The 12,497-nt window shown below is 40.5% G+C and overlaps 1 protein-coding gene across 2 annotated transcripts in view; it reads left to right on the plus strand.

The window, feature by feature from the left end:
- Positions 1–1,089: 1,089 nt before the first annotated feature.
- Positions 1,090–12,497, plus strand: part of ATP13A2 (ATPase cation transporting 13A2) — a 2,158,003-nt gene continuing 2,146,595 nt past the window's right edge. For both annotated transcript variants that reach the window (XM_044061825.1, XM_044061827.1), the window contains exon 1: positions 1,090–1,483. In XM_044061825.1, coding sequence (XP_043917760.1) covers positions 1,444–1,483 — 40 coding nt within the window. In that variant the 5' untranslated portion in view covers positions 1,090–1,443. The remainder of the gene's footprint in view (positions 1,484–12,497) is intronic.

Consider the following 12,497-nt stretch of genomic DNA (forward strand, 5'->3'; position numbering starts at 1 on the left):
TGCATCCGCTTCTGTTATGAACAACATGGCAAATCTGCGCGTAAGGGCATTAGGCCTCATTCTACCAGAGCAGCAGCCACTTCAGCAGCTTTCCTCAGAGGGGTACCAACCAAAGACATATTAGAAGCTGCAACCTGGAGCTCAGTGCACACTTTTACCAAGCACTACCACCTACCTCTCTACTCCAAATCCAGAGCAGGCTTTGCCACTGCAGTTCTGCAGGGCTTGTTAGCCCCGCCAAATCCAATTTAGACCCAACCTCAGCTTTGGGATTCCACCCAAGTGTAATGACTGCAACAGTGAAACACGATGAACATAGTACAGTTGTGTACCTACCATAAATGTAGATGTTAGAGTGTATTCACTGTTGCAGTCCAGGTTACCCACCCACCATCCCCCTTTTCTTTGCTGGGGCTTTTCTGTACTTCTCAACTCTATACAACCTATGTGGTGTATTTGCTTGTAGATGAAGGAAATGTTTATAGTAACATATGCATGGTTTTATGGCATATTTTTATCTTTTCAGCCTTCCTATCTGGGGGCACCTGACATCTGGGGCAAGAAAAACTGAAGAAAATGGCGTCGGTTGCAACTTTTATACCCCTGGCACACTGACGTCAGGGAAGAGGCGACCGCAACCGATGCCGGACCAAGACTTTGGAACTCGGGCCGACTGCGGGTTGCCTGCCAGCAGGATAAGGATAACCCAAGTGTAATGACTGCAACAGTGAATACACTCGAACATCTACATTTATGGTAGGTACACAACTGTACTTTCTGTTGTATTAGTTATAGTAGTGTTTTAATAACTTTTGTTTTCTACATATGGTACATTTTTGTGAAGCATTTTTCAACAGAATTGCTTTAAGACCACTTCTGGAAATTATTTTACCTATATATGTACCTTATTTATGTACTGCACAAGTCTTGAATAAAAGTTGTATTCATTTGTTTTAAATAAACTAGCTTTGTGAAAATGATTTTCACAGGTTTTGTTGAGATTCTATGTTAACTTTACATTGAGGTTTACAAGCAATATCTATAAGTTACATAAATTGTGTTTTTTTTTGGTTTGTTTAACAGGCTGTAGTATACGGATTTGTGGGCTTCAGTTTCTCCGTGTACTGCAGATAACATTTTATGTTCCTGGTTACCTACTCATACAGTTGTTGCTGTACTTTTTGAAGGACAACATTGTTGATAATCATCAGCAGATAAGGTGGCCAGATTATGAGAGGATTCTGAATATTAAAAACAGCACATATTCCAGATGGTGAGAGCTGGAAACTGAATGTCTCTTAGCAACAGAACAACAGGCACTAAAAGGCTATAGTCTCATAGCAAAGCCTTCATCTGTGCGGAAGAAGCCTAGACAATGATGCAGTAGGTGAATTTGCAATGGAAGAGTTGCATAGGAGCAGAGCCACTGAGCTGTAAGTTAATATGATTAATCCAAAAGCTGCTACACACTGGGAGAAAAATGGTAAGAATTACTTCATTTTTATAATTGTTCACCAGTTAGAGCCATTGTGCTTTGTATGGTTACTGTCATTCCCACATTGTATATTCTTGCTTTATTGAATGCAATGAATTTACATAAACAAGACATGCAGTGTTAGCTTATTTTGGTCCAATGGTTACTGATTATAGCAGACCTCTGTTTTTTTTTTATAACACTTGTAGTGATGACTTCATTTTTAGTAAAAGGCTTTGAAAGAAAGTATACTGGTGCACCATTCTCTAAACATTAGTGGCTAACTTTCTTACTGCAGCAAATTATTTATTGCTTATAATTATATATGATTCTACCTTTATTAAAAATCTGGCATATACTGTATCACATTTGCAAAAATGTGACATTCTTATTACATAAAATGACAGTTTTTAGCTTTATTTAGGAAATTGCGTGATACAGACTGGGGGAGCAGTAATTCCTCAATGCCTGTTGAACATTTGTCTGGATTACCGACACACCAGTATAGCAGAGGTGTAAATTTCATTGTATTTGTTTGAAAATGCAGTAGGTTTTAATAGGTGCATTAACAACTACGCGTTTAGTTTAACAAGTTAAGCTTTGTCATTATGCCTATACAATTCAGAGACTAAAAATTAGTAAACCTTATATTTACTAAATTAAACTTACCACTAAGTAAATTATTTTCTTTTAGACAGTAAAAAAGTGACTCAAGATATGTTCATGAATGGCCACATCATCTGAATGTACTTGTCTTTTCAGCAGCTAGAAATGCTCAGATTATCATTTGAATTTGACAGACTTAAAATGTGAAGTTGTTTTGTTCTTGTAGACCTGAAGGTGGGTTGTGCTACTTGTTGGTTACAGTGTGTTAGACGTCTGTGTGGGAAAACAAACATGAACAAGCGTGTATATATTTTAGCAACAATATGAACACATATATTGTGATGGCTTAGTGAACCACCCATAGTTGTGTACAACTGGTAAAGTAGCACCTTGTTGTATAATAGCCATTGTATACAGTGCTTTTAAGTAGTAATTTGGATGTTGTATAAAGAACACTTAAGGTCACATGCACATCAGTAATGTGCTGGAGAACGACGAGTTAATTACGCAGTAATCAACTATGGGGTTTGTATTATAAAGTGTTTTTCCATAAATACCACAATTACACCACAAAGGTGAAGCCCCAGTGAGTAAATACTGCATTTCCACTTAAATTATTGCTGACATTTTGTGTGTTTTATTTTTAATTTGTTTAACGTACCACATCTGATAACATTTCTGGATGTCTGCACCATAAAACCTTATTTGACGTTAAAGATACTTGTAATTATTTTATGGCATTATTATTTATTTATTTGTGTAATGGTATGTAGGGTTATTACTGCATTTTGATTGTTCATACTGAGCTGAACTGAGAAGGGCTACCAGCCACAATCCTGTGCTGAGATATCAGACAACTAGAGGCCTCTGAGCTTCCTAAAAAAACATAAGTTGTCTGTTTTCTTGATTATTTATGCTATTTATTGCTTATTTTTTACTATTTATTGCACTTTTTTGTCTGCTGCCTACTTTTTTACTGCATTTCATTACTATAAACAAATTTGCACTGTTTTACTGCAATTGTCTGCCCTGCTGGGCCTGTTAAATCGCTTTTTTTTACTGTTTTAACTGTTTGCAAAGCTTTTTGCTATTTTCACTGTTTCTAAAGTGTTTACTAGAAATTTTCTCTGTTTGTAAAGCATATGTTTGTTCTGATTTCCCCTTAAGGAGTGTATTGTATAACTAAATTGTTTGTATTTAAAAACATTCTTTAGAGCCTCCTTGCCCTTTTTTACTGTTTAAACATGTATTTAGTGTTTCACATATGCTCTACTGTGGTAAATACTTCTTTAGTGTTTTCAGCCTAAAATAATGTAGCTGGTAGCTGTGGTGTAGTCCATATACAGGTTTGCTGCATCTGGGCCTGTTTGATTGTTTGTTCTGAGTACATTTTCCAGGCCATTTTGCATTGGAAAGGGCCCTTCTGCACTCTAGTGAAAGGATTGTGCTGATTAGTACCTGGCTGGTAAAGGTTGTCTAGTCTAGGGCTTGGAGTAAGCACCTCATTGGTTCTTTTGAACTTTTTTCGAGTTTTTTTTTTTTTTTTAGGTTTTAACCTTCTGGTATTTAAGCCCCACCTGTAAGTGGGTTTCTGTTTGCGCATCGCTCAGCACCGCGCACTGCCGTGCGGTTCATAGGTAGGTACTAGGCTATCGGCCCAAGGGCCTATGTAAGCCTAGCCAAGAAGATTTCCTGGCTTACGCCACCCAAGAAAGTTATTTTCCTGTGCCACTGTCGAGCGGAGACACAGAAGTGATCCCCGGGGTGTATTTCCTATGTCCCATCCACTCATCAATATTTTCCTTGGAGAGTGCTAATGAAGAACTTTGCTTGACATAGATGGGTAGCCTGTTCCAGAGTATGGGAAGTCTCTGGGACAGGAATCTATCCCTCCAGCATGTCCTGTTTATTGTGGTGACAAGGTTTAGGTCCCTAGAGTGTAGCTGAGGGATTGGGATTTCTTTAGGTGTAGCATGTCCAGCAGCTCTGGGTTTGACATAGCTTTATATGTTAGGCAGAGATCACCTCGGAGTAGGCGATATGCTATGGAGTAAAGCTGGAGTTTTTTGAGATGGTCAGTTTAGGGCATTTGATTGAGGCCAGTAATCCTCTTTGTGAGGTACTTCTGTGGCCTTTCCAGCTGCTGCAGATTTCTTGTGAGGTACATTCCAAAAGGGGCATTGTACTTTATAATGGGTCTAATGACTGTCGAGTAGAGGGGAACAATGACCTCTTTTTTTCCTGGATGAGAACCCTTTTATGATGAGGTGTGCCATGCAGAAGGACTTCCTGATTACTATGGCATTGTGACTTTCAAAGGAGAGACTACTGTCCACCTGGGTCCCAAGGTCTCTTATCACACGTTTGGTGTTAAGTAGATTGCTGCCTATGTGGTAGTTCATGGGTACAGAGTTTTTACCAAAGGGGATGACGCTACACTTTTTGGCATTGAGCTTGAGGCCATGGCTCTGACACCAGACATCTGTCTCAGCGAGGCCCTTCGGGAGGATGTCCACATCATTTGGGGACTTGACTAAGGCTCCTAGTTTGCAGTCATCTGTGAACTTTGTTAGCCAGAGGCCTTCTGTATTAGCCTGTACTTCGGAGACGTAGATAGCAAACAGGAGAGGTCCCAGGACGGAACCTTTGGGGTACTCCACTTGTCACTGCTTTGAGGTCAGATTTGGAGCCTGCAACTTTTACAGTGTGGGTTCTGTCAGTGAGCCAGTTGGCAAACCCATCTTGTGACGTAGGGATTTATACCTAGTTTAGTGTGTTTAGCTATAATTCCAGAATGGGGGATGGTGTTGAAAGCCTTGGTGAGATCAAGGTAGGCTGTGTGAACCACCTTGCCCTCATCTACGACTTTGGTTACTGCCTCAAAGACGTTGATCAGGTTCAGGAGGCATGATCTGCCTTTGCCAAAATCGAACTGGGTAGGATCCAGAGTTTAGAGGTTACCAATGTCTTTGTTTGAGGTCCATGATGATACGTTCTATGGCCTTGCAGACCAGGCTCATCAGGCTAATAGGTCGATAGTTCCCAGGATCAGTGGTGGCTCCCCCTTTGTGGAATGGGATAACTGTTGCTGTGCGCCATTCAGTGGGCACAGAGCCTGATGCGAGGCTATTATTGAACATGGTGCTTAAGTGGGGAGCCAGTTCGTTCTGAAGTTCATGTAAAACGCAGCCTGGGATGTTGTCTGGTCCCATGGATGCTGTGTTTCTGGCTTTAGAGAGTGCAGCTTTTACCTGCATAGTTGTGATTACAGGGACTCTGCATTCTTCCTGTATAGATATGGGCCCTTTAGGGGGTGGGGGGGTAAAGTTAGCACTGAACCTATCTGCCAGGATGTTGGCAATATCAGCTGGTTCTGTAATTTTCATGCCGTTGTTCTGTAACTCAGAGCAGATCTGGGTTTTGCCATTGAGATTCTTGACATAGCTATAGAATACTTTGTGGTTGTCTGTAGAATTAGAGGCTATTTTGTTTTTGTAGCTAGCTTTGGAGGATCTTATAGGGGATCTTAGCTTCTTACTGAGGCTGACCAGGGAGCTCCTCCACTCATGGGATTTTACTCTCTTTTGCAACAGTTTCTTCCTTCTGTTGTACAGTTTGTTTATGGCAGGGGACCACCAGATTGGCTTCCTTTTTTTGGAGGATAGTGTTTTGGTTCTGTTTGGGATAGCATGATCCATGCACTTGTGTAAGTACTTATAGAGTGCATTTGTGTAGGATTCAGCAGTTGTAACTGTATTGTCCATCTGCATGGGTGTCATGAAGTTCACCACTTCTTGTGTGCTGTAGCCGGACGGATAATTTCAACAATTTTTCCCTTAGATACAGCTGTATCCCATTAGCGCAGTCCTCATTTTTAGCACATTTTGAGCAAAAAGGCCTTACTAGTAAAGCTGTGTAAGCACCCATTGTGATAACAGCCTGAGGAGCTTTTCTGAGGCTCTGCTCTACTGACTAGTGTAGAACTAAGCCTAGCTTCTGAGGTACTAACACATCTCACCCACTAGTTATTCCTACATATGACCCCTTTTCCTACCATATTCCCGTTTCTGACCATATAAATTTACATAGTGCTATGGATGGACAACTTCCCACAATTTCTCCAGTCAGCTTGGTCGACATGGACATCTTGAGGCAGTGTAGCAATTGCCTCATGTACACAGTCAACCCCCTACTTCTAGCCTACACAAACTTAATATGTGAGAGATGCAACTGTATTAAAGACCTTGAATCTGTGCTCTTTCACATGCCAGTTAGTACATCTGACACTGAGCGGGTTGTCAGCATGCACAGCTCGCCGCCTACTCCACTCAAACCCACATCACATATACCTACATATGTGGAAGTCCTTGACAGAAACTTGCCTAAACACCAGAGACCTCCCTAACACAAGCACACTGCACATATTACTTCCTTTGCAGAACACAGTACATACAATAGCTCATGTACCAGTGTCTCACCTGTCAAGCCCATAAGGCTAAACACTAAACCTAAAATTAATTATAGGTGACTTCCATTACGAGACATGCAGATGTCCCTCTCACCAGGCTGGATAACGAAAAGGTCACAGACAGCTGTCTGTCAGGTGCCAGTATCTGCCATGTCACACATGTACTCAGGTCTCTCAAAAACAGGTACTGTTTTGACTCCATCACAGTCCATATTGGTGTGAACGACTTGAGACATACATCTCTGAACTATGTGAAGGGAGACATGACTGAGCTCTTGGATTATGTGTCTCAGGCAATTATGGCCTTAGTCTTAAGCAGCATTTTACCTTCACCTAGAGTGATGCTTCAGTGCAAACAGAAAATGATTGACTTCAATAATTGGCTTAGTTTTTGGTGTCATTCTAAGGGGATCCAGTGTCTGTCAGCCTAGGATGACATGATTACAGACCTCAATGCTTTACCAGAGATGGTCTTCATCTGTCACCCCTGGGATTTCGGCTACTGGCTAAGGCTCTTGCCACCCCCCCATAATGCCTTTTTTAAGCAGTGTTCCAAGGACAAAACCCCCCGACGTAAAAATACCAACCAACCAAAAGCAGCCTCAAGGTGATGCTGCTAAACACTAGCAGTCTTAACATGGAACTGCACTCACTGGGAGAAGCAGTCCTGTCCCTGGAGGATGCAGACGTTTGTGCAATCATGGATACCTGGTTCAAGGCTGTGGAGAGCATCCCAGTCATACTGGTTTACACCTCCTTCCACACGTTCAGACCAGAAACCGAAGGCAAGAAGACTAAAGGAGGCAGTGTATCAATATTCATGAAAGATAAATACACATCTAGATTAGTTAAACAGTACGATGACCTAGAGATACTTCAGGTGCAATTAACTGTTGGTAAGACACCTATTCAAGTCATTGCCAGCTACAGAACCCCCTCCATGAATCAGGGCACCAACTCTGCCTGTTTGGATCAACTTGAGATACATCCGAACACCATGGTTTTGGGCGACTTTAACTACCCTAGCATTGACTGGGTGAATTAGTTGTGCTCAAACTCACCTGCCCAAAGGTTCCTCAACTTTGTCAACTCCAGTGCCATGGACTAGCTGGTTGACACCCCCACTATGGGTGCCAACATCCTGGATCTGATCCTTACAAATATGGGAGATCAGTGTAGCAGCCCCACTCTGAGTTCGTCCCTGGTGAGATCTGACCACAAATCAGTCTCATTTGAAGTAACTGTCACACCTGACACCCCCCCCCCCCCCAGCAGCAGGTAGACTAAAAAAACTTCTCCAAAGCAAATTATAACCTCTTGCAGGATGGTATAAATAGCTTCACTGCAATTCCCTTCAGAACTGTGCCGAGCTCTACAACAATGCCCTGTACAAGCAACTGTATAACTGCATTGACTCTGCAGTACCTGTTAAGACTAAAACAAGCTCTTCAAGGAAGAGCAAACCTGCCTGTTGGAGAGTCACCATTAACAGGCTTCACAATAAAAGGAACAAATTGCTGTCTAACAGTAAGAAGGAGCAGGCTTTAAACTGGATACATTCCCTCCTCAGCTTAAATAAGCAAATAAGATTTCTTGTGAAGTCCTCCAAGGCAAACTTTGAGTCCAAGTTAGCTTCCTCAACAAAGAACAACCATAAGGTGTTCTTTAGTTACATCCATAACCTAAAAGGCAAGGCCTAGATTTGCCCCGAACTGGTAGTTAATGGTAACACATTTACCAAGCTGATCGACATAAGTAACCTGTTAACTGACAGGTTTGGTGAAAACTTCACTCCCCTGTCCCTGCCACATGTACCTCTTGACATCCCCTACCAGCTGTCCCCTACATTGTATCTCTAAAGAGCAGGTGGTAAACACCCTCTCTAAGGCCAAAAACATTGCATCAGTGGGACCTGATAACATCCCAGGCTGTGTAATACATGGGCTCAAACAACAGTTAGCAACACCATTGGGTACTGTTTTCAATCACAGTCCTAAGCAATGGCTTCATTTGAATTGAAAACCGCAACAGTTATCCCCTTGCACAAAGGTGGTGTTTCTACTAACCCCAGGAACTACAGACCTATTAGCCTGACTAGCCTTATCTGCAAGGCCATGGAGAGAATAATCATGGACGTTGTCAACAGAGATATAGGTAATCTTCAAACACTAGATTCTACTCAGTTTGGATTTGTCAAGGGGCGATCATGCCTATTAAACCTGGTGGACTTATTCGAGACAGTCACCAGGGCTCTGGATGAGGGGAAGTCTGTGCATATACTCTCCCACCTAGGTATCAACTTTTGTATTGTAAGGTGGGTTGCGAACTGGCTCACTGATGAATTCCCCTGTTTTGACTGTATGCGTTCCAACTCCAACAGCAGACCCCTAATCGGTGATTTTACACAGGGATCGGTCCTGGGACCTCTACTGTTTGGAGTCTATTTCTCTGAAGTACAAACTAAAACCAAGGTACTGCGGCTGACACTGCAAACTGGATGCAGTCATAGAATCTCCAAACAATATCAACAAGTTGTTACGCAAGCAAATGACTGGTGCCAAAGTCATAGCCTCAAACTCGATGCAGCTGTATCCCTTTCGGAAAGAGCGATGATCCTGCAAATTACCACATCAGTGGCAGTACCCTAAATACACACTCAGTGGTGAGAGATGTGGGCACTCAGGTTGACAGCAGCCTTGCCTTTGATCACCATGTTTCCGCAATGGTAAGAAGTGCATTCTGTATGGCTCATTTCATAGGTAAGGGCATTGCCTCGAGAAAAGAAGTTTTCACCTCCCTGTACTCTTCACTCATTAGGCCAATAATTGTGTGCAGTGTCCCTTTTGGTATGTACCTTTCCAAACACCTGCAGCAATTGGAGAGACCACAAAGGTTCCTCGCAAGGAAAATTCAAGGTTTTCAGCAGCTGTTTTGTGTGGATTGTCTGAAATCACTGTAACTTTATTCTGTTTCATACAGACTACTCAGGGGTAATCTCTGCCTTGCATATATGGTGATCTCTGGCCCTGCTTTATTGGAAATGCTCCACATCCGCAAGTCAAATGGCACACTGGTTACTCGCTCTAAGGACCTACACCTGGTATGCGACATCAATAGAACCTGCTCTAGGGACAGATTTGTCTCCCAGAGGTTACCACACCTTTGGAATAGACTCCCACTTCACATCAAACAGAGAACTTCATTGGCCCACTTCAAACACAGTCTGGACGATTGGATGGGTAACTGTAAATTCACCCCGGGTGTTCCGCCTGTGCCCCTCTTGGACTGGGGTAGTAGGTGCTGATTGTGGTAACAAAGGTGAATTTGGCGAAGCTTCTAAGAGCCCTCGGGCCATTAGCCTAGCAACTTCCTATGATCCTATTGCACTGGAGCATTCTGTTTTTTATTTTGATGACAGTGTCATGATTACTGTAGTGAATGCATTTGGGTTGCATTGTCCTGTTGTAATTTATGCACGTGAATAAATAACAGCAACAGTTTGTTTCTGTAGAACTTGATTCTGTTTAATTTGCACAGCAGTATGCAATGTTTGCGAGTTTCAGAGACCACAAAGTCCTGCATATGCTTTGTACATGTGTTGCTTTACAGCTTTGTAAAAGAGTTACTGCCACTAATTTAAAGTAATTTGAAGCTTTTACTTTTAGCAGATCCAGTGTTAAGAAAACGACCTAATGAGAATGTTATTAACTTAAATTGATTTGCTGATGTCTGTATACTTACCATACCTAGTACCACAACATGCTGTGCATAAATTAATGCACAGTTTTCCCTCATCATTGAATATTTTTGGCTTCTTCATTTAGAAAAATACTTTTAAAATATACATGCACCATGCTGACATCACTGAAAAAAAAACAGGGAACTCTATTCTCAGTAATGTCAGTGTTGGAAAAGCATGTATTGCTTCCATAGACTTAAATGAGATCACCACCATGCAAGCATGAAGGTGCTCATTTAAAGTCTAAGGACACAGTGCACAGTACTTTATGGAAATGTCACAAGAAATGCTAAAATTTTGGGGCCATGGTTTAATACGTTTATGAAGCTTTTCATTAAAAAAAATCCAAAAGCATAAAGAAGGATAAGCAGAAAAATACATTGCAAAACTTATTTATTTATTGACCTTTGATTACCGGGAAAGTCCAACCGGGTCGAAGTCCATTTTTAGCAGAGGTTCTGGAAGGTCAGCTCCAATTACAAAACATTTTAAGAACAGTAATTTTACAGTCTTCAAAAATAAAACAAAAACCTCTGCAGTTTAAATAATTACAACAAATTAAACACAATATAAAAACATTGCTTGAAAAATCGGTACAAGTTATATGACAGTATTTAATATTTAGAGAAATTTTAGACAGTTTGTAGAGAAATTAAAGGTGTTAGTCTAATACAAACAGGAATTGCAATATTAAGTGAGGGGAAAAAGCAGGCTTATGATATATTTAGAGAGAGAGAGAGTCCGGGAGGAGAATTTGATAGAAGAAAGGAAGTAAGTGAAGAAGGGAGAATAAGGTAGTATAAGGAATGAAAAGGTGGTACTTCACATTTAGGGATATAGTTTATCCTGGTTTGGAGCAAGAACATAGCCAGATTTTAGTTAGGAAGCCTTTCAGAGTGGTTTTGAAAGATGGAAGGGTATTGATCTGATAGATACAGGTAAGGAGTTCCAGGCTTTAGCAGCCTTGTACGAATATAGACAATGTCCAGTAGATTTGGTAGGTTTGTAGACAGGAATTTTTGGTCACTAGATCAACTTAGAACATAGCTGTGTAGAATTTTTTTTTTTTATGCTGAACAGGCAGGTGGATGCTGGGTAATTTTTATAGGTGTGTGTATATGTTAGTTGATGAGGCAGTTCTAACCAATTTAAGCTTTTTAGTGCTAATACAGTGGTGGGTTATGAAAAAAGGGGTATTTGCTGTGAATTTAGCAACTTTGTTAGAGTATTTTTCAGTTTTTAATTTTGTAAAGCCTGTATAATTGACTCATCAAATGTCATGATGTATATCAACAAATCACTTTTATGTACAGTCCGGTTTCCTCTAGAACAGTCACTAGCTGGTGGTAAAAAAAAATCAGTAACTACATCTTCGGTGTATGCATTAGTTAAATCCTAAATGTTTCTACTTCTATAAGACTTCATGATGAGGGCATCTCTGCAGGTACTGCAAGATACTAAATAGATTTTTTTCTCTTGAATGTAATGGAGGGTTAGTGATTATTAGAATTTCTACAGAATTATTTTTTTTTACTTCTAATTTACTATGCATTCATTATTTGTATCCGGGATAGTGGATGAGCTATTTTGAATGTCTGTGCTGCTTTCTGATTGTGACTACTTTAATACCAGCTTTAGTTTTATGTTCTGGTTCTTTGAGTTCTAGCTGTTTGCAACATAATGGTTTTCTATGGAAAGCTCCAAACAAGACTAAGAACTGGGGCAGAACCAGGCAGAACAAACTGTCAAACAATCCACTTTATTACTAACCGCTTTCTTCTATTAAATTTAGACACGGGAATTCATCAGCGTAAAATGTGATAATGAGATAGGACGGCTATTTAAAGTTTAAAACCACCACTCACAGAGCACATGTAGTAAATACTAAGCAAGTCACATTACAACATTTTTGAACAATTAATGAAATCTATTAGCGTAAGAACTGTTGCTAAGATATGTGGTATTGAAAACACAAGTAAAAATAATAATAATTATTCCAAAAATTAATCTAAATTAAACTTTAAAAGATTTAAACACCTAAGAAATCAGTGTTTCAGATATTAAAATATCTCATTTTTAAAACACTTTTTAAAGATAGATTATCATTCAACCCGGTGGTTGACTGGCATTTAACCTAATTTGCCAGTATAAGTCTTTGTATTCTGGGAGATTTTCCATGTTACCACTTCTGGGGTTTGGAATTACTCTGT

Source organism: Protopterus annectens, chromosome 2.part0, assembly GCF_019279795.1.
Source record: "Protopterus annectens isolate FY-2018-M chromosome 2.part0, PAN1.0, whole genome shotgun sequence".
Classification (NCBI taxonomy): domain Eukaryota; kingdom Metazoa; phylum Chordata; order Ceratodontiformes; family Protopteridae; genus Protopterus; species Protopterus annectens.